Source organism: Artemia sp. Qi Xiang Cuo, unplaced genomic scaffold (assembly GCF_049724085.1).
Source record: "Artemia sp. Qi Xiang Cuo unplaced genomic scaffold, ASM4972408v1 HiC_scaffold_22, whole genome shotgun sequence".
NCBI lineage: Eukaryota > Metazoa > Arthropoda > Branchiopoda > Anostraca > Artemiidae > Artemia > Artemia sp. Qi Xiang Cuo.
Genome location: NW_028297431.1, coordinates 6,621,028 through 6,643,044, shown reverse-complemented (window position 1 = coordinate 6,643,044; position 22,017 = coordinate 6,621,028). Strand labels below are relative to the sequence as shown.

Sequence of the window (22,017 nt, the reverse complement as noted above, 5' to 3'; positions counted from 1 at the left end):
TACCTCCATAACGATAAAAAATAAAATTTAATTGAATATAGTCATGGTACACCTCATTTGAAAGCTCCTGACATAAAAATTTTAAATATCCAAGTCTTATGCAATAGTTTTTGAACCAAATTTGAATTTGCCATGTTTTTCCTTGGGAGGAACTTATATTCAGGGGTAGGGTGATTTATGGAGCTAGGACATTCCTAGGCAAGGAAAAATTCTCCATTTAAGATATATGTTACTACAACAAATCTTTTTACGAACTTTCAGTTTTCTTGTTTTGACATGGAGGGTTTGAGAGGAAAGGGGAGATGGGAGGCAAAAGAGGATATGTGTGGCCCTTTTAGGTTTAATGTAGAAAACAATGCTAGTAACATGTTCAGAAGAAGGATAGCTTTCAAATGATGTGCTGTTTCATAAGCTTTGACAAAAAATGAAAGACCTCATTTGGCCTACCTCTAGATTACCTCTGTAACAGTAAAGATAAAATATAATTGAATATAGTCATGCGACACCTCATTTGAAAGCTCCTGACATAAAGATTTTAAATATCTATGTCTTATGCAATAGTTTTTGAACCAAATTTAAATTTGTCATGTTTTTCTTTGGGAGGTACTTATATTCAGGGGTAGGGGGTTTATGGAGCTAGGACATTCCTAGGCAATGAAAACTTCTCTATTTAAGATATATCTTACTATAACAAATCTCTTTACGAATTTTCATTTTACTTGTTTTGACAAGGAGGGTTTGAGAGGAAAGGGGAGATGGGAGGCAAAAGAGGATTTATGGGGCCGTTTTAGGTTTGATGTATAAAACAACGCTAGAAGCATGTTTAGAATGAAGATAGCTTTCAAATGATGTGCTGATTGATAGCTTTTGAAGAAAAAATGAAGCAACAAAATTTGTTTGCCTCCACCTCAATAGGCCTAACAGTTAAAATAATATTTTTTTAATATAGTCATGTAACACCTCATTTGAAAGCTCCTAACAAAGGAATTCCAAATAACAATGAAAAATTGTGCCAAAAAAAATATTTAACTCATTAATTTTAAGTTCATGCTTATATTTGTACTTTTAAGTAAAATATCAAAAACAGCAAAAAAATTAAAAAATTTGGTATCAGTTGAGAGCTGTAAGTGTCAGCAGTTTTTCTTAAGGATAATTTTTATTTTCAGAGCTATAGGGTAAGCAATTTTAGGCCAGGGAGATAAACCCGGAGATGGGAGCCAGGAGATAACTTCATCCTGGTATATATAAATGAGATCTAATAGCCTAGCCAACTGGTTGGCTAATCTAAATAGCCTATGCATATAGCTGAGACTTTAATAGCAAACTAGTTAGCTAATTCTAGGCTCTAACATGTATTAGAAACCTTATTGATAGCTGACTAGTTGGCTATTTTCAAATGAAGGTTATATATAGGCTACATGGGATCTTAGTAGCAAACTAGTTAGCTAATTTTACATGTGAAGGCTATAAGAAACTGTATTGATAGCTGACTAGTTGGCTATTTTAAACTAAAGTTTATGTATACATTGGACATTAATAGCCAACTAGTTAGCTAATTTTATATTGTATATAGAACTCTAATATTAGCTGACTAGTTGGCTAATTAGTGCTGCAATGTATATATAGGTGAGATCTAATAGCCAGCCAGTTGGCTAATTTAAATATTATATATATGACTGTATACTCGGTCATTCATATAAGCCACCTAGTTAGCTGACATTTTTTTCTATATATAATGTTTGGCTTAGGCTTTTTTCTTTATATATAAACTGAACTATTTCAATTTGCCATCTGGTTGTATCCCATAGCCAACTACTTAGATGATTCCTGGGGTTAGTAGGCCTATGTATTGAACTTTGTTGGTAGTTGACAAGTGGTTTATTTAAATGTAATTAGTATTAGGCTACGGTAAATATAGCCTATATGGGATCCTAATAGCAAACTAGGCAGTTAAACTCTAATTTAGCTAGGGTAAGACACCCAGTAGTCGGCCACCTGCCTATTCTCGGACAGAATCTTTTATACTATTTTAATAACCAATTTACAATGAGCTGTTTGTATGTCCAAGTTTAGGCAGAATTGTCACTTGTTAGTAAATTCAAAAATAGGAGGCACTGTACAAGTGAAATTATTTGAATTAGTAACCTACTTGTTCAGAAATTCTTCAGAAATTTTTTGATACAAAAATTAAGTTTCTAGGTGGTATAATACGGTAATTAGAGTAGTTTAAATGTCAAAAAGTTTTCAAAGTGATTAAAGTGTCCGACTACTGGGTGTCTTACCCTACTGTTGTTATTTTGGAAAGAGGCCATGGATTGTCAACAGCAAAATTTCAAATTACAAAATTCAGCACTATTTTTGTTGACTGTATTTGAAAAACTTGAAATGGTAGAAAAAGATTTTATATTTAAGTTGCCTTATAAATGAGGGGTAAATTTTCAGCAGTTCTTAATATTGACTTACAAACAAAGTGAACATACTACTCAATGCCTTTTTTTATGCTATTGAAAAATATAATAATCATTTTTGTTTTAAATGATTTTTACCCCTACCCCTATATAGACCAATTTAGGACATATATTTGCACATTAGGGAGGGGGGGGGGATAAAATTTAAACTGACCTCACAGTGGCATCAGAAATAAACTTTACCCCCGCCACCTAATTTGCAAATATACACCCCGGATAGGTATATATTTGGGTGGAGGTAAAATTCATTCCCAACAAAAATGATTGTTATATTTGGAAAGAGCATAAAAAAAGGCATCAAGTGGAATCTTTACTTTATTTGTAAGTCAATAATATGAACTGCCAAAAATTTACCAAATAAGGTTTAGATAAATGAGTATTTTTAAAATATGTTACTCTTGAAAAATTTATTTATAAACTAGTTATATGTTTTTAACCACTTTTCAATAAATTAACTAGTATTGATAACTTCTTTGCATGGTTTCAATTCAGTGTATATATTTGTACATAAGGGGAGTGGGGGTAGGTAAATTTGAATTTCCAATCGAATAAATTACTATATTTGTAAATAGCATAAAAAAGTCATCAATTAGAAGGTTCACTTTATTACTAAGTCAATAGAATGATCTGCAAAAAAATTACATGAATATGATACTTCCAGTAATCAAAACAGGGTCAAAACAGACTATAGGAAGGCATTTATAAGTTTTAATTTTAAAGCTATTTTGGTTTCAAGTCTTATAAATGTACCTACTTGAAAGGTTGGCTACCTATTGATATTTTGACACAATAACGTTTTACCTTAAATTTCATTTATTACTCTCTTTTACTATGTTTTTAGTTCTGAAAATACAGTTCCTGTTATTTGAGTAGAATTTTAAGCCATATCAATAGGTTTTTTCTGAATTTAGGAAAGGCATTTGCAGATTTTTGAAACCTCATAAGTTAGGATAGGGCAAAGCTGTGAAGCTGAAAACAGTTTTCTTGTACTAAGCTATTCCTTGGATAAAATTTAAATGTCAGATCATATGAACAAGATTACTAGCTTGATCGCAATTGTGTAAGGGTACAGGCTGGCCCTGGGATATCACCAAATCATTCCTCTGTTTCTGAGCCATTGGACCTAGCCCTTTAATTACCCATTCCAAATGCCTTATAAGCGAGTCAAATCAGTCTAAGCTTAGCAGAAAAAGTCCTCAAGAATAGTATGAGCCACAGCTTTTGATTTTGCTTCTTTTCATTGGACGCTAGAGTAAAAATGCTGCATTAAAACCTAGGTAGATATGAACAAATGGAACAATAAGAACAAATGGAAGATTAAACAAAATTTGCGTTTTTGCTTAGCTGTATACCTTGGTCTTAGCTCGACGGAGCTGTGCTTAAAACAGTGTTGTTTTTGTATTTTTCAACATTTGGGCCCTTGGATTTTGACCGTTTAATCTCCAAACAGAAATGCATTGTCAGCAAGTCGAGTAAGTCTGAAGACCAATAGATAAAGTTCTCGAGAATAGCTTTAGTCTCAGTTTTGGAATCAGCCATTGGTGCTAGAGTCTCAGGGTAATGTTTATAAAAGATACCTTATGAGCTAGCCTGTCAGCCAAAAGGGGAGAGGGTAAACACCTGCTTAAACCTCATTAATAACCATCTGTTAAATAGCAGAATAACAATGAAATTTTTGTCCGATGACAGATAAAAACAATGATTCTTTGTCATATGATGATTAAAAACAATGACACTTTTTTGATGATAAGAAAAATCAATGATCATTTTTTTAATGCCAAACAAACGATGATATTTTATCCAATGACAAGAAAAATAAGTTGTTTTGTCAAAATTTCAATCGACATAGGCCTGTCAAGTTGAAAAATTTCTTAGACATAGAAATCAGAAGAAAGTCAACATTGAAGCTTTGCAGTACCTTGCCAGATTATGTTTTTGGCACTGGATTTTTAACTGAAATTTTCATTTTTCCTAACCCAACCTCTTTCCAAGATAGTTAAAAGTACTATCTAAGCTAGAATGTTACCTCTATTTCCACTGTTTATAAGGAACTTTATTTATATTTTGTAATTTCAAGCTTTAGTTATAAATTAGCCTATCTAGACCTTAATAGCCAACTAACTGGTCAATTTTATAGTGTATATAGAATTTTATTTGTAGCTGAATAGTTGGATATTTTAAACATAAGTTATACCTGGGATCTTAATTGCAGACTAGCCTAGTTAGCTATTTGCAGTGTAGGCATATATAAAATTCTGTTGATAGCTGACTGGTTGGCTAATTCCTGGTGAAATGTATACATAATTGAGGTCTAATAGCCAACTGGTTGGACAGGCTAAATATTTTATAACTGTTGCCTCCTCCAAAATGTATTGGCTAGTGATTCCTGGTTGGCACCAAAGAAAATCCCTGGGAAGTAATATACTTTTATTTCTTAGTCCCAGGTTACCAGTTACTGTTTTTTTCATTGACTTGCTTTTCTCCAGACCCTGCCCTCACCATTTGGATCTCGATACTTTCTCTAAGAAATAACAATTTTTGTAATTTGGACAACCAACAAAAAATTTTTGAAATTTTATAAAATTACTTATAAAGAATGGTTGCCAAAAGCTCTTGTTTCTGAGTAGTAACTCAAGTTATTTTTGTGGGTAGTAAATAATTATCATAATAACTGAATTACATATTCTTAAGAAAAACTTAATAAAAAAAAAATAGTGACTACATTAAGATCCTCTCCACCCTCTGATGGTTAAATACACTGATTTAAAAAATATTTATTCTATTTATTTTGTTAGTATGACTTATCTATGCTTGTTAATGTATTAGCATTTGGTGTAAAGCGATCGAGACAAAAAAATTTGCAATGTTTAAATATATGGATTGAATATTTAGAGCAGACTCTATTTGTCTATCAGGAGGGGGGATAGAGTTAAGAAACACAGTCTTTGGAAACAAATGATTAAGTATTTGTTATTCATTTAAGGGATTTTTCATAACTGCTTGTAACAGTTTTATGATCAATTACTTAGACCTAGGTTTTCAAATGCTTAATGCAATATGGAGCAGCACTTGCTCACGTCTGTTCCAGGCAATTCACAAACCCCATCTCATTGAATGATAATAATAGAGCTCTGGTATTATCTTTAATTAAACAACCAATGATGATCTGTTGTCTACCAGTCTTTTCTAGGCCCTGAGAGGTCTAGCAGAGGGGTGCTCGTTTCATTTGATACAACTCTGTCATCACTACTTTTTAAGTCGAACTGTGTCCCTTTTTTTACTCTGCTTTGTGAGAAACCTGATCTAAGGGTTAGGGACAATTATTGCCCTAACTAGTTGCAAGTTCTCTTTGCACACAATTGTTCTTAAGTCTAAGTAAGCTTTTTTTCTGTAGTAGTAAACCTTTTCTCTGTTTTTATAATGATGCTAAAAAGATTGCTTAAAAAGAATGTAATTTGTATATTTTAAAAGCATTTGAATTGACAAATCAAGTGATTAGTTCACTGTGTACCTGGTCAAGTGCTGGAAATCCATATTACAAACTGTAACCCTCAACTTAAGAGTTTTAGACAACAAAAAATACATTGGTAAGACTTACCTTTAATCTTAAATTGCATCTTCTAGCAACTAAGGTTAAAGAACCTATAGATGTTGCCAGAACATTGACTTTATAATCTTCATGTCACAGTTCATCAGTGGATTATCACTATTTACATATATACAGGACAGTTAACACAGTTAGTTACAACAGGACAGTTAACACAATTTTATATCATAGTTCATTAGCATATCATCAGTATTTTCATACATACAGGGCAGTTTGGTTTCCTTGTTAGGTGTCACTAGATTATTGGCAGCTGGACATATTTGGGGGCTAAAGGGGGCTGGAGGAACCTAATAGATCTTGCTCAAAGATACTTGTTGTTCCCACTGCATCTTCAATGACTTGCTGCTTCAATCACGGTCAACACCATCCTTGAAGGTATCAACTGATTTGGTCAACATGGTAGATTCACTGAGTGAATTCCACAATGGACAGACGCAATTAGTGAAGAAGTTGAACTTCTTATGCTTTTTCCTAAATTTTTAATTCAGTTTTATGAGCTTTCTTTGTGTTCTGGTGCAGTCACTTTGATCAAAAACAGGCTTGATGGAGCCACTGGTTATCAACTTAAATGCAATTATGGCATCTACTCTCTTTTTTCGGTAGAGTAGGGTAGGCAGGTCAAGGTTTTCTAGCTGTTCCTTTTAGGAGATTTATTTTTTGGCAAAAGAGAGCTTGGTTGCTCCACGCTGGACCTTCTCAAGTTTCTCTATGTCACAATTAAAGTGTGTGCTGGTAACCAACATGGCTAACTCGAGATGGCGACAAACAAGGGCTGTGTACAGCTTCTTTATAACTTTTTGTTGGTGACTTGTTACTGAACACTGAACGCTTGATCAAACCAAGGACCTTGTTTGCCTTAGCTGCTTGGTTCCAACAGTGACTATGAAATTAAGTTTATTGTCAATTAATACCCCAAGATCACCCTCTTCCTTGACACTCTGAATGGGTATATTGGCACCTGCAGATTCAATCATGTGGTAACTATGGTTGGGATTGTTTGGACCAAGATAAAGGACTTTGTCGTTGTATGGGTTGAACTCAAGCATCCAGGCTGTTCCCCACAGACAGAGGTTGTTGAGATCTTCTTGCAGAAAAGAGAAATTTTCTGTAGAGGCTGCTGGACCAAAGAGTTTGGAATTGCCCATATACAGTTCCAAGCCATTCTTGACCACCACAGGAGCGTCATTTACATAGAGGTTGAACTGTGTTGGGCCTAGTTTGGGCCCTTGGGTGACACCAAGGGACCATGAACTGGTATGTTGTAGAAGAGGTCACCTCTTTCATCATATAATTTTTCACTTGTTTATTTTGCTTGGATTTTGAGAAAGGATATTATAGAGATATGAGCTACAAAACATCATGTTGGACTCTAGTTTAGACTACATTTTATTCTTTAATTGTCAGTATTCTAGTGCTCAAAAGTTTCCAATCTGTAAAGAGCTATTAGTCTACAATTTTAATTTAAGTTTTTTGTTACTTTAAATATAGCAATACAGTTAGATTTTTTCAATAAATTTTTTAAAACATTATTTTCTCCTCTCTTTAATAATACACAGTAAAAAACTAATATTATTCTAATGATTTGGACTGTTGAACTTTGTGAACCTCATCCTTTTTTATTATTAATATAATTTTTGCTTTACAGTTTACAACATCAGTTATTGAATGAATGAATGAATGAATATATTGGAAAAACCCGTCACAATTGAACAAAAGACGGATAAAAAACAAAAGAGAATAAAACGCACATACAAAACACAACGAAACTTCTTGAAATGAAAATAATCACGAAGGAACTATAATACAACTATGTAAGAATGGCAGTCCACTGGTGGTTACTCGCTTCTACTCTATCACGGTACTTTTCAAGACACGCTTCCACCGCAGTAAATGGATCAGGTACTGAATACCGCCTCATTAGGTAAGAATTACTTGTTCTTAATGGCATCTCAAGTAGGAACTTGAGGTACCTGAAGAATATTCTTCTTATAGTTACTTTATTCGAATTTGTAAGTAACTTCCAGAACGGCGAAACGTAAAGAACATGGGGTAAGGCAACAGCAACAAATATTTGTGCACGCAGCGACCTATTTAGATTACGCTTGGAGGAAACCGAAGCTCCATAAGCTGACCTGATCTTCTTCTCGATGTGCTTTACAAGTAGTGCTCGTGTATGCTGGAGAGTTTCACCGATCGGCAGACCCAGGTATACAATTGACTTAGAGGGCATGACCACCTGTGACCCTAGTTGGATTTCGGGTTGAGAGGCATTCCAGTTAAATAACAGTACTTCACATTTTGTCACATTAAAACTCAACCCAATTTCATCATACTCCATCTCCAAAATATTAAAGTTAGATTCCAAAGAAGACAAAATTCTTGAAAAGTTTAGAAGGTCATCTGCAAACCCAACTAGGGACACGTCAATGCCTTTAAAAATACAGCAAGGGGCCACTTTTGACTGGGTCGTCGATATGCTGTTGTTGAACAGATCAGGTGATGATACGGCTCCCTGTTTTATACCTTTCTTCACCACAGCAAACCTACGACTTAATTTACCTGACAGTTTAATACGGACCTTGAGCCTACTATACATGTCGTTCAAGGGTTTGACAATAGCACGGTCAACTCCGGACTCTCTCAGCTCAACCATATTCTGAGAATGGATACCTGAATCAAAAGCCCGCCGTACATCATATTCACCTATCGCTAGGCTTTCTTTCGAAATGTGGGCATCCAGTAGAACATTTGCAACTACATGCAAGGCATGGGCACATCCTAAGCCAGCTTGGAATCCAAACTGGTGGGGAGGCACTTTACAACTAGCTTTAATGTCCGAAATTATGAGCTTTTCAAATAGCTTACAAAACACAGATGATACAGTAATGGGTCTGTATGACGATGGTTCATGAGCAGGTTTACCCTTTTTCAAAACTGGAGTGATCACACCTAAACAGAAAATATCCGGTACAATACCATGTGTTAGTATAATTTGGTAAGCTATTGCTAAATGCTCCGATAGAACTGGACCACCATTCAGTAGGTGTAGAGCACAGATTTGGTCGGCACCAGCGGATAATTTCTTCTTTAATTTTTGACAAAGGTGGGTTATTTTCGCACTAGAAATCACGAGGTAATTATGCTCTTTCGTCATAAGCTGATCGAGCTCTTCACTAAACTTTTTATTTTTCACTTCATCTGGTGGGGAGAATTCAGCAGCAAAATAATCTACCCATATTTCCTCATCTATATCACTAGCATTTTGTCCCGTACTTTCTACAGGCCTGGCACGGAGCTTCCAGACCAAATTAGGGTTTTCCATGATTTTTGAAACTGTTTCCCGTTTGAGGCTACTACGATGTTTTCGTAGCTCTTTCGCGAACCGCCGTTTTGTATAAACCCGCAATTCATTGACTACCCCGCTTCTTGGCCGGTCGCACTCGTGCCAAACCCCCAGCCAGAACTTGGCAGCTGCTCTTGCCTTCACAAGCTCACTGTTAGAGGCCCATCCTTTCACTCGCGACAAGATTGCCTAATTTCTAGGAGCCTTTTGATCTCCTGTGTAAAAAGGAGGACAAATTCCAAGTGTTGTTATTGGTATTCTACATCTTATAAGAGCATTTAAGTGCATTGGATGAATCTGTTATTGACTCACATCTAATTCCAAATATGGCAGAAAATATTACTCTATCTGAAGCTTCTGATATTAAGAATGGTAAGTTATCTAATTATTGTTCTGATAACAATATAGAAGGAAAACATTTCCCATTCTTTTTCTTCTATCTATTTATCTTAATTTAAAAAATAAAATAAACAAACTTTATATTAATATACACATTTCTCTAACAGTCACAATCAAAGAGGATAAATCTGTTTTTTTTAGGTTAAAACATGCAAATTTAATTTATAGACTCTTAAGTCTCAAATTTTAAAAAACAAATAATACCTGGTAATAAGAATCTTCCCTTCATTAATTCAGACATGCATGATCAAACAAAAATACTACCAGAGTTGAGGTCATAATTAGGACCTTATTTTCTAACTGAGGATCAGATTTAGTTTTTTTTTGTCTAAACCAGATAATATTGTATATGCCAAATGTCAATCCTGATGGTTTCTGACAGAATTACGGATTAAAGAAAAAAAACACAGAAGACATGAGACATGAAATAAAAGTTGCAATGCAGTACTCTTTGCATAACTATATGAAAAGTATATTTACATCATTTGAAAATATTCTGTGCAGGGTGCCCAGGTTTGAGGGAGTTTTGTTTTGGTTGCTCTTTGTAGCCTGGGGTCTTTGAAGTTCGGTTGGATGTGTTTTGTGCTTGCATTTTCATTTTTGAGTTTCAATAATTTTGGTTGAGAAATTATTAAAAGCTTGTGTCATATTATAAATATGTCTGATCTTGTCACAGTTTTGGATGCTCTTGTTGTGTGACTGGTAAGATGGGCATTTTTTTGCAAATATCTCATGCTTTGACTGTTGTGAGGATCAGTAGAAGTGATGATAATAATTGTTTTATGAAAACGAAAGTTCTTTTGCTTTTCATAAAAAAAAATATTTTATCAATTCAAAATGTGTGGAAGAAAATCTTTTAACTCATTTGTAATGCCATCACAACATACCAGAACTATACATTACAGTAATCACATGGGCTCCATTGTATTGCTAGAGAAAATTTTAGGGAGGTTTTTTTTTACTGATTGATTTGGGTGATATTGCTATTAAAATTTCTTATTTTTTTAGCCAATCCTCCTCTATTTACTTTACCTCATGTGTTTCCATCAATTCATTTTCCTACTAAAAACCAAGCCAGTAAAATAGCAGCACTTTACATCACCTTTTTAGTGACTCAATTGTTTGTTCTGAATGGCTGAAAACTGTAGGAGCACCTCACCCTCCAATATGTGACACTCCTTCAAGTGCTGAGGGTGAGATAATCTCTACATGATATTTTAAAATAACTTGTTTTGGTTGAACTGGTTTTTAGAATGAATTGGTCACCTGGTTTCTGTTTCCTGTTTCTACTTATGACAATTGAGTATTAATATGACAAAAATCTATTTAGATACAAATGAAACCAGATGTTTTTTAAAAATCAGTAAATTTTAACTTTGATTTATACAATACTTAACTAAGCCTGACATCATTGTTTTTTTTTGCTACTTTTAACTGCAGATTATACAACCATAAAAACTTAACATTTCAATAATTTTCATCTGTTTCATTTTAGGAGGTTAATACCTCCTAAAATTAAAGATGTCACCCTGGGATTTTTGTAGCATATCCTAGGAAAATGTAAATGAATGATGTAGATTTTGAAATTGATAGCCTCTCATTTCTATCCTTTGAAGCATCATTACACCAACTCTTCACTAATGAATTATAAAATAGGAGGTAGTTGGCTTCCCTAAATAAGCCTCAATGATGAAGTTCGATTAAGTCCCTGTTATCTTTAGTTTATTTTTCAAGCTGATAAGTGCCAGTTGTGAAGGTCTCACGCAAGTTTTCAGGGAGGCAGTTGAAATAATAAAGCACATTCACCAAAAGGTAGCTCTCAATAGAGACACTGGAGAAATTTTTCTAAGTCCCATTTATGACAAAATTATTAATTCTGATCGTTTTTACATACATCCACAAAGTTATATTGTGCAATCGAATAGAGTCTCCGATAACAATCAAACTGGAAAGCGATCAGCCTTTAAAAGTGCTTTACGCAAAATGAAATTCTGAAATGCCATTTAGACTTGTGTTTTATATTCAGTTACCCTTTCACCGTTACTAAGAAAGGGTCATTCAGATTTTAGTTTGGTGTTTTGAGTTTATGAAGGTATTGGTTTGTATATTTTTATCAGTTTTATTCTGCACTGAGGACGGTCAAGCGGAGGTCTTGACCGAAATATTTGCATAATTTTTCAATTTTTTCACTGGCTGTTAATTGTCCTCGTTTGTCTTTCTTCGCGAGGTTTTGATTTTTTGTTTATTAGTTTTTTTGTATATGTAAATGGTTGATAAATTGTGTTTTAAGCTGAAGGATGATCCATGAAAAAATATGTTTTCACAGATTGTTACTTCAAACTAGTTTTGGCTGACACTATTGATTTGACCTTGTTTTCAGAAAGCAATCAGTAAGAACAAGCACACAAAATATTAACTATTCTAAGAATATACTATCTAGTATAATCAGCTTCGATTTCTATGTGAACACGTTGATTATTATAATTTATTTCAATAGTAATAAAAATACAAATGTCACAAGGCGCCGTCCTATTGACGATGCTCCTGAAGACTTATACTGCTGTAAGAGCAATCAGCAAAACAAATACCATTGAACAGCTCTTTGGTCACGAGATATTAATTTATACTTGTTTGAATAATAAACATCAAGAAAAAAATCACTATCTTATCTCTATTATGCTCTCTTCTCGAAATTCACTTCCAGAAATCAATCCGCAGGTTCACAGTCCTTAATCGTTTGTCGGCCTTTAGTGTCTGTTTAATGAAGTATCTTTAACTGTGTTTAAAATAAATAAATAAATTCTCTGTTTTATTTTGTGTATCAAAATATACATTTGTTCTTCTTTTTAAGAAGTAAATATTTTTTTTCTCTTAGTTTCACTATAATTTAATCTTTTTCATATGTATATTTAGATGTTCACAGGAATAGTTTATTTTTTAAAATTTTGATGTTTTAGCTTCATCCAGTTTATAATTATACATACATAAAATATTTATTTACTTTCTAATTAGTGTTTTGATTGGTTTATTATTGTAGAGTTTATATTTAAGTCTTTTTAGATATTTTGGCATTCCCAACTGAAAAAAAATTGACTTAGGGATGCTTAGAAATTACAAAATCAGCACTTAATTAAAATTTCTATATGAATCTATGCATCAATATTTGGAATCGGCGGGTAATAGAAGACCGCTATTGCAATGATATTAAAAGGATGACGGAGCACTTATAGCTTAATAGTTAGCCAAAGGATTCAATAATACTCCAGTAAACTAAGGACAGAAGTAATATTGGGGTAAAGATTACTCTTTGTAAAAAAAAACTAGACATTACCGCCTTATTTCTGACTTGATGATCTGTGGACGGTGATCGTAATAGACTGAACACTTTGACAAGTGATGGGTTCTTGGGGTATGGGTCTGTACTTCTGTTGCTGCTATAGTCTCTACTCGATTTAATTCTCGTAGCACCTCCAGTTTGGTAAACTTTTGGCGTTTGTAACTAAAAAACTATGAAATCAAAAGAGATATAAGAAACGTGTTTGTCAATAGACTTTAATTTTACTTGCTGGTACTTTTTCAGAAAGGAAGAGTTATGGGTGACATCATAAACGGCGTTGACAAGTGGGGAAAGGGCTTGGACAGAGATGAAGAGCAAGAAGGAAGGTGATATTGTTTTCGAGTTGACATCAAGGTAGAAAATTTAGTGTTGCCGGCAGTATACTGTCCAATGGCAGGAACGTGCATCGCATTGACCCGGGAGCTGCGAGAGAATAAATGATAATAGAAGGGGGGGGGGGCTCATAGGGATAGCGTAAGAAGAAGTAAAACTTGGAGGGTTACTGGGGGGAGGGACGATGGTAAGGGAAAAGGGAAGTAGAACAGTGTGTCTGGGCAAGGAGCTATCTATTTTGCCAAATAGAGGATGAAAGCACGAACTAGTTGGCCACTTCATAGACTTTGGAGACGTAACTAAAGTTGCAAGGGGAATGCGCTTGGGAGAAGAACCAGCAAGAGGGTGCTGGGGAGGGTTGATTGGAGTAAAAGGGTGTGTGAGGGTGTGATTATGGAACAAGATTAGATTCTATGGACAGAGAGAAACTTCTTTGCATAGTTCACTGCGGTTTGGTTGGGACGATCTCCTAAAGAAAGATTTAAAGGACAGGGGACCGTTATGGGAAGGTGTAAAAAGGGGGTTTTGACTAGAGTGGTATGGTGGAGCGTGCGTAGATGTGCTCGCCTCAGGTGGCTTGATGCTGCTATGAGTTTTTAGTAGTAGTATTCTTGTGTCTCACATCGGGCTGGGAGGGAAACCTGAGGGGAGGTAAAACGTTCAATGATCAGGATGAGAAGGGGGCGAAGAAAGATTTCTACCTTGCCCTTGAAATAGTAGGGTCTTAAATTTACTCTGCACCATTGCTGATACATGAGTAAAATTTCATGATTTATCAATACAGTATACTACAAAGCAGAATAAAGGTCAACATGGTCAAAACTTATCAGACACGGAAATACCTGGACTAAAGTTACGACAGATACGTCTATATAAAAACTTTCAGTGTTTACGAAATTCGTTAAAAAAACAAACCATTAAAGTAGCTACCAATCATATTTTATTTTTTGATTATGTTTAATGAAAAACGAAACTCAAAACGAAATTTTGATGTCAATAGATGTATCAAACGAATTGGCTTATTATAATGATTCCTAATAAATAATATTCATTAAGTTTAGTCTTACCAGTCAAAAGCTACACGCCTGAGAAAATTTTACCTGATTTTACAAAAAGAGAGGTAACACCCCAAAAAGTCATGAAAGTTTAATAAAAATCCCACCATATGATTCAGCGTGTAAGATAACCCTATCGTAAAGGTTTAGAGCTCCCATCTGCAGACATGTGATGTTTCGTATTGTTTGCCAAAAAGAAATATCACATATGCGTGTTTTTTTCCAGGGGTGATCGTATCGCACCAATAGTCCTGGACTATTGGGAGAGGGATCATCCAAACTGAAATTAGAACGCCCCTTTTTTTCCCTCCCTTCGTTTGATCAAAATTTTAAAATTACTCAGTGAGATAATTTGTCTTTGGTGAAGGAAGTTTCCGGGGAGTTGCCTTTCCAGGGTAAATACTACACTGGGGCTTGTTGCCACAATACCTATTCAAAGCTCTTTCTATTTGTCTCACTTTCTCTTTTCCAATTAAATATTACGTGTGAAGATGTTAAGGGAAATGGTCCAAGGGAAATTCTTACTGGGTTGGAATTGTCATGGTTGGCAAAATTATTAGCCAAAGAGCTAAATATGAACATTACAATAATTTTTAAAGGATCGGAACCAAATCTTTTTCTTTAGTTAACTTTTTTAGTATTTGTTTATTACATGGTACACACTCGGGAAGTGAAGTTAGGTTAATCCTGATGAAATATATCAAAATATCATGACAATACTATACTTTATTTACAAATTTAGGCTATATATGTGCACATTATGGGGGGAGGGGTAAATATTGCGGGTATGTATGCAAAATGTGTTATACTTGCATAATTATTCTGCATATTATGAAGTAAGAATTCGTTTCCAACTTCACGCTGTCCAAATACTTTACCCTAACCCCCTTAGTGTGTAAATATATAGCCCAAATTATATAACTCCTATGTATTCTGTCACCCGCTTGTTTTCCACTGACCGTAAGCTAATTGTTTCTTAATACAGACAGATAAAACAGGTTTGTTCTCGGGTGTGTACCAGATAATACACATTACCACTTTTTTTCACTAAATAAGTAGTACACTAAATTAAACTAAATTTTATACTTATAAAATATTTATTAATAAGAACAGTATACTTTCATCTCCTTGTAAAGTTTAAGTCAGGCAGGTTTTTATTTTGTTGTCTTTAACTTTTTGCATGATTCCAAGTTCTCGTTGACCTCTCAGTTTACTCTTGATAATGTTCATGCTTAAAAAAGAATTTTTCGCATATACATGCAGAACCGAAAAGGGAAAGAACGGCAAACACGAAGTTTTTCAGCTGATTGTAAGAGTCAGGAATGCTATTCAAATTGTTGAAACTGCTCATGTCTTTCCTCTCCAGGTCATTCAAAGCAAAAATTAATTTTTTTTTTTGAATTTTATTGCTTCTTCTAACTTCAAAAAATTAAGTTTTCCTTCCCCTGTATATTACGATTAAGCTGATCTAGATGAAATGTAACATCTACCATGACATTTAACTTTTGGATCCGCTGATCGTCTGTTAGTTCTGGAACGCCCTTCTCAAGGAGGAATCCATTAATTTCTGAAAAAGGGACACGAAACGTTATAAAACGTTCCGTCTAGATAACCAACGTACCTTGTTATGAAGCAGAAAATCAGGGTACTCACTCTCGATTTCAAATAAAAATTATTTGAATTGGAGGTTATTAAGAACTTTAGCCAAAATGGATTTTAAAATGGCAATAAAAAAAATAATTTATTATAATACAAGAAATATTCACTGCCACACATTTTTATTAAAAATAATCAAAAATAAAATTCAACTACACTCCGACACTCCTCCCCCCCCACAGTAAGAAAAAAAAAAATCCAGTTTCAGTCATGAATTTCAGCGTGTAATTGATATGTTTACATAACAGCCTGATCGTTAATTTTACATTCGTCTGCAGGATCCCCGGGAGCTCGAAGTTACCATCCTAATATTACTTTCCCCTTAAAAGAAAGTTGCTGGTACTCGTCGAGAATATATGCCACATCATCAAGACCTAGGTTACATCTGGGGTAAGAGTAATCTACATCTGGGGCCATCTTTTTTCTTGGACATCATCTTTTTTCATTTTTTAGTGGCAGGCAATTCGCCCGGATCCAAAACCAAGTACTTAATGTCTCCGCTGTCAATACTAGTTTAAAATAATATTCAAATCCAAATATCTCTTTTACTTGGGAATAAAACTTCAATATCTCAGATGTTCTAACTGTTAATCGGTAATTCCATAAATTTAAAAATTTTCTTTCTGAAAATCTTGTGGACGAGGGGTCCGATGCGCTTTGATGAATGATAAAATGGCAAATAAGTATCTCGTGATTGATGTTCTTTTAAAATAGCAACAGACCCTTTTTCTTACTTAGGTCTTACTTTCGGCTCCATCTGTTTATTTCCGCACAATTTTTATTGAGGGGAATATGATGGTTATCTATACATTCGATTACAGCACTTCTCACGGGTCTGACCTTTGAGTGGTAAGAATCCTAAAAGTTCTTATTTAGGCAATGAATGAGACATTCTTACAAAAAGTGAAATTGTGCTGCATCATTTATGTCACAAGACTTGTCAGTCGCTATTTATTAAGCCGAAACCAGTTTGAGATCTTCAATATGCTGTTTTGTTTATATTGGAAAAAATTACAATTGTTCTATCTTTAATAGTTCTGGAGAATAATGGTAACTTTAATTCTTTTCAAAATATCTACTTTTGTTCTTAAAATCTTTTAGCGTAAACAAAAAGTTATTTATGTTCTCGATTTATAGAAGAAATGAGGTCATCAGATTAAAATACAACTTTTTCTTACCAAGTTCTTTTTTTAATGGAAATTTTATTGCGCCTTCCGTGGTTGTTTGTGCCAGAGCCGCACTTAAAAGACTAAAGAGCCACACATGGCTCCGGAACTTCTGTTTTCTATTATTTGGGGGATCTCTCTACATAAAATTTTCTTAAAGAACAAGGTGTTCTGTTTACATACTTTGTTTTTTGGAACTACATCCTTGCTTAAATTTACTGAATACTGTTTTTTCAAATGTATATACATTTTTGTTTAAATTGTTTTATATCCCTTCTAATTTCATGTTTTTAGACGTTGATGAGGCTTTACGAAGTGACATTGAGAAGCAGGTTGACAGTTCAGCTCTATTTATTTTGCCCAAACTTGAAGATAGTCCGATTAGCACTTTTCCCAGCATTTCGGTACCATGTAAATTTGAACCTGAGTCTCAGGAATTGGGCTCCATGTCTATTACTGATCAAGGTAAGGATTTCAGAGTGGGACACTTTTCACAGTACATTCTAATTAGCATATTCAGAAGCTTGGAGCTGCCTAGTTTGCTTACTTTTATAGGGATCAAGTAAAAAAAAGGCCAAATTTTTTCCGTCAGTGGACTCTTAAAGTAAAGGGATAAGGGAGACTAAGAATGTCTGCAGAAACTAGAGCCCATTACTAAACCTGGTAGATGCTTACTATTCAGTATATACCAGGGTTGTGTCTAGGGGAAAAGCAAGCTGGGTTTGAAACACGCTCCCGAAATATTTCTTGAAACGTTAAGACGGTCTAAAAATGAAAGTAACAAAACAATCTTAGCTCTACTAGACTGAAATAAGTGTGGTATTCCCCCTTCCTAACAAAGTTTTTGGATCCGCGCTAGTATTAAACGTTCTCATTAGTTCCCAAAAATAAGGAAAATGGTGAATAATTTGTCCCATCCATCATAAAAATCATTGTGCTTGGACTTGAAAAAGGAAAAAGGTTGATACTGGTTAAACAATTTGTTTGAAATAATAGGACAGTTTCGTCTTATTTGGACTTTCTATTTATGGCAGATAGAATCTGAGGTTTATTTTGTATGTTCAGTTTTTTTAGCTTCGCTAAAAAATTTTGGTATCTCACTTAATAGTCTACAATTAAACGACATACAAGCATGAAGGAAAGTACTTAGAAAAAGAAGAAGCTTTTAGAGCCTTGAAAGTTTTTTAACAAATAGATCTTTGTATTATATCCTTCTCTATTGAAACCAACTGAATATCTTTGAAATCAAGAAATTTGAAATTAGTGAAAAGAAACGGAAAGCAATACGTTTTCCAAATAATTTAGATCTGAATAGAACCAAATTTTTGTACAGTTTGTGGATCAAAATACGGTCAGTCAGTCGGGTGCCCAAAAGAATCTGTTCAAAGTTTTTCTGGAAAAAAAACCTAATAAATCCTCTTCCGTCTTTCGTACCGCACAATTTTCCGACCCATACTCGACCACTGTTAGCACATTAGCCTCCAATATTCTAATCTTGGTTTGCAGACATATCTTTCTATTCTTCCAAACATTTTTAATTTTTGTAAAACACCGTGGGGCGAGGTTATTCTACCTTAATATTTCCATTGCATCCACCATCGTTAGTAATATTAAGACCCTTGTAAGTGAATCTATCTGTTTGATTCATCTTCTCGTTATCCAGTATTACTCCTCACTTTTACTGATTTTGATTTAATGTAACTTAGTCTTCTTAATATTAATTTTCAAAATTATTATTGCATCCTTACCTCTCAGAACCTCAAAAAAATCTATCATTTTGCTTACTTTTTCAACCAGGACCGTCAAATCATTAGCATAATATATGTTTGGGACAAGTTTTACTTTCTCTACTTGATTCCATGCTCTCTTATAGTCTTTATGGTGTTCTTTTGGACAAAGTCCATCAAACTGATCCATATAGATGAGCATAAAACGTAACCTCGTTTGACTCCTGAATAAGTACAAACCACGGCAATGTTATCAAAGGCAATGTTTTATCGTTGTCTATGGAAAAAGCCATAAGGCTTCAAATTTTTCTTTTCCAGAGGCACTTCATATGGAAAGTGTGGTGTTTTAAACATGGGAGGGGTTCATTCGATTGGAAATTGGAAGTTCTAGTGCCATTTTTAAGAATAAAAAGAGATATGAAGGCAACTCGCCCCCCTCACGCCCTCTTTTCCTCAAATGCATCCAATCAAAATTTTGAGATAGCCGTTTTGGTCAAAATAGTTCAAAAATCAGATAAAAACTCTGAGGTCAACAAAATTCCCCTGAGCCCGGAGGCACGTGTTGAAAATTATACCCCTTGGGTATATTAAGCTTAGCTGGAAGGTTTGGTGTATACACTTTGGAGGGGGCTTATTTGATTGGACATTAAAAGTTCTTTTTTTCTTTTTAGGAGTCAAATTTATGGGAGGGCCACTAGACACTCCGTCCCTTTTTTTCTGCAAACACATCCGATCAAATATTTAGATATCCTTCTTTTTTTTATAGATCAAAGATCAGATTACACAAACTCCTGGGTCGACACAAACCTTCCTCGGCCTGGGGGAATGTGTTAAAAGTTATACACTGGGAGTGGTTTTAAAAACTTTGTAGGGGGCTCATTTGAATGGAAATTAAAATTATTTAGTGCCCTTATTAAGGTGAGAAGTGATCGAAGGGCAACTAGCTCTCCCCCTTGCCCTCTTTTCTTAAAATGCAACCCTTTTAATCAATTTTGTTAAAGATAGTTCAAAGAACAGATAAAAAAAAAGTCTGGGGTCGACACAAACCCTCCAGAGCCTGATGAGACGTGTTGAAAGCTATACCCTGCGACATTTGGAATGGGTGGTCGTAAAAACTTTGGAAGGGGCTAATTTGATTAGGAATTTAAATTGTTAGTGCCCGTATTAAGTATGAGAAGTGATCGGAGGGTAACTAGCCTCCCCCTCCCCTCCCATGCCCTCTTTTCCCCAAATGAATTCTATAAACATTTTGACATATCTATTTTGTTAAAGATAGTACAAAGATCAGATAAAAAAATTTTGGGGCCGATACAACCACCACGAGCCTGGGGGGGCCCCAGATGAAATTTATGCCCCGGCGCATATACAGTCTTTAAGGAAAGGGTAATTCGTATAAACTTCGAAGTGGGCTAATTCGTTTGGAATTTTAAAGTTATACTTTATTTGTAAGAATTAAACGTGATGGGAGGGCTCTTAGCCCCCCCCCCTCACTCCATGGTGTCCCAATTCTTCAGTCCGAAATTTGGGGGCTGCCCTTGTGCTCTACATATTACAAATATTACTCAACAAAAACTTTGGGGCCGACACAACCCCCTAGTAAGTGATGTAAGCCATGCTCTGGGGGCATATAGGGTTTTTATGGGAGGAGTGGTCGTATAATCTTGGGAGGGAGCTTATTTAATTAAAAATTGAAAGTTCTAGTTCCATTTTAAGAGTCAAAAGTAATCGGAGGTTAACTAGCCTTCCCACGCCCTTTTTCCCTAATGAATTCGATCAAAATTTGAGATAGCCATTTTGTTCAAAATAATTCATGTATCATATTGCAATGTCTCTGTGGTTGACACAGCCCCGTAAATCTTGGGGTCAAGTTATTCTCCAGGGGCACATAAGGTTTTTTGGAAGCGGATGGTCGTATAAACTTTGGAAGGGGGATCATTTGATTGGGAATTGAAAGTTCGAGTTCTCCATTTTAAGAGTCAAAACGATACTAGGGCACCCCCCCCCCTCTCAACGCCTTTTTTTTACTAAACTGTGTATTATAAAAAATTTGTGATAGCCATTGTCCTCAAGATAATCCAAAGATTATATCACAATGCCTTCGGGGTTGATAAAACCCTCAGAGCCCTAGGGTAAGGTTACACGGGGTAAGCTAGGCCCCAGGGTATATAAGGTTTTTATGGAAAATGCGGCCGTATAAACTTTAGAGGAAACTTATTTGGTTGAATAATCAAATCATTTTGTAAAAGAAGAAGGTGTTCTATATGCATCACTTTGTTTTTACTGAAATGTCTGTATCTACTGAATTTTCTTTTCATAAAATGTATATACATTCTTGTCAAACTTCTTTTATATCTCTTTTCATTCTCTTTTTAGAAGTTGAAACTGCTTTACGAAGTGACAATAAGAAGCAGGTTGACATTTCAGACCCTTTTTTGTTTCCCAAACTTGAAGATGGTTCGATGATTACTTTTCTCAGCATTTTGGTTCCACGTAAACTTGAACCCGAGTCTCAGGAATTTGGATCGACATCTACTAGTGATCAAGGTAAAAAATTCAGAGTCCTGGGATCAACTAAAAAGGCAACAATGACTACAATTTGACTAGAAAAAGTAAAATATTAAACTGTAACTTGAATTTACTTGAATAACTTGAAAGCTATTACCTATGACTGAATGAAGAACCAAGCTACCTGAAGCCAAGAGACCTACAAACGCTACTCCTTTATCCCTACTCATTTAAAGGCTCCCTCTATACACCCTCCCAAAGAAGTTTTTGTAATTCTATCCTTTCGACCTTCTCCCAGACCATTATGAGACGACCGTACTATATGTTTGGCCCTAGATTATTTTTCGAAATGGAAGATCTTTCGCAATCTGTGATCCTTCGTCCACAGAAGATGTCATAGCAATCTGAATCTTTCATTTAT

General features: G+C 34.8%; 1 protein-coding gene across 1 annotated transcript; it reads left to right on the top strand.

The window, feature by feature from the left end:
• The first annotated feature begins 9,618 nt into the window (after positions 1 to 9,618).
• Positions 9,619 to 21,706, top strand: LOC148939098 (uncharacterized). Its single transcript, XM_089107329.1, has 3 exons — positions 9,619 to 9,790; positions 17,659 to 17,829; positions 21,465 to 21,706. Exons 1-3 carry the CDS (start codon positions 9,745 to 9,747, stop codon positions 21,689 to 21,691), a joined length of 444 nt encoding a protein of 147 aa, XP_088963455.1. The 5' UTR covers positions 9,619 to 9,744; the 3' UTR covers positions 21,692 to 21,706.
• Positions 21,707 to 22,017: the final 311 nt, after the last annotated feature.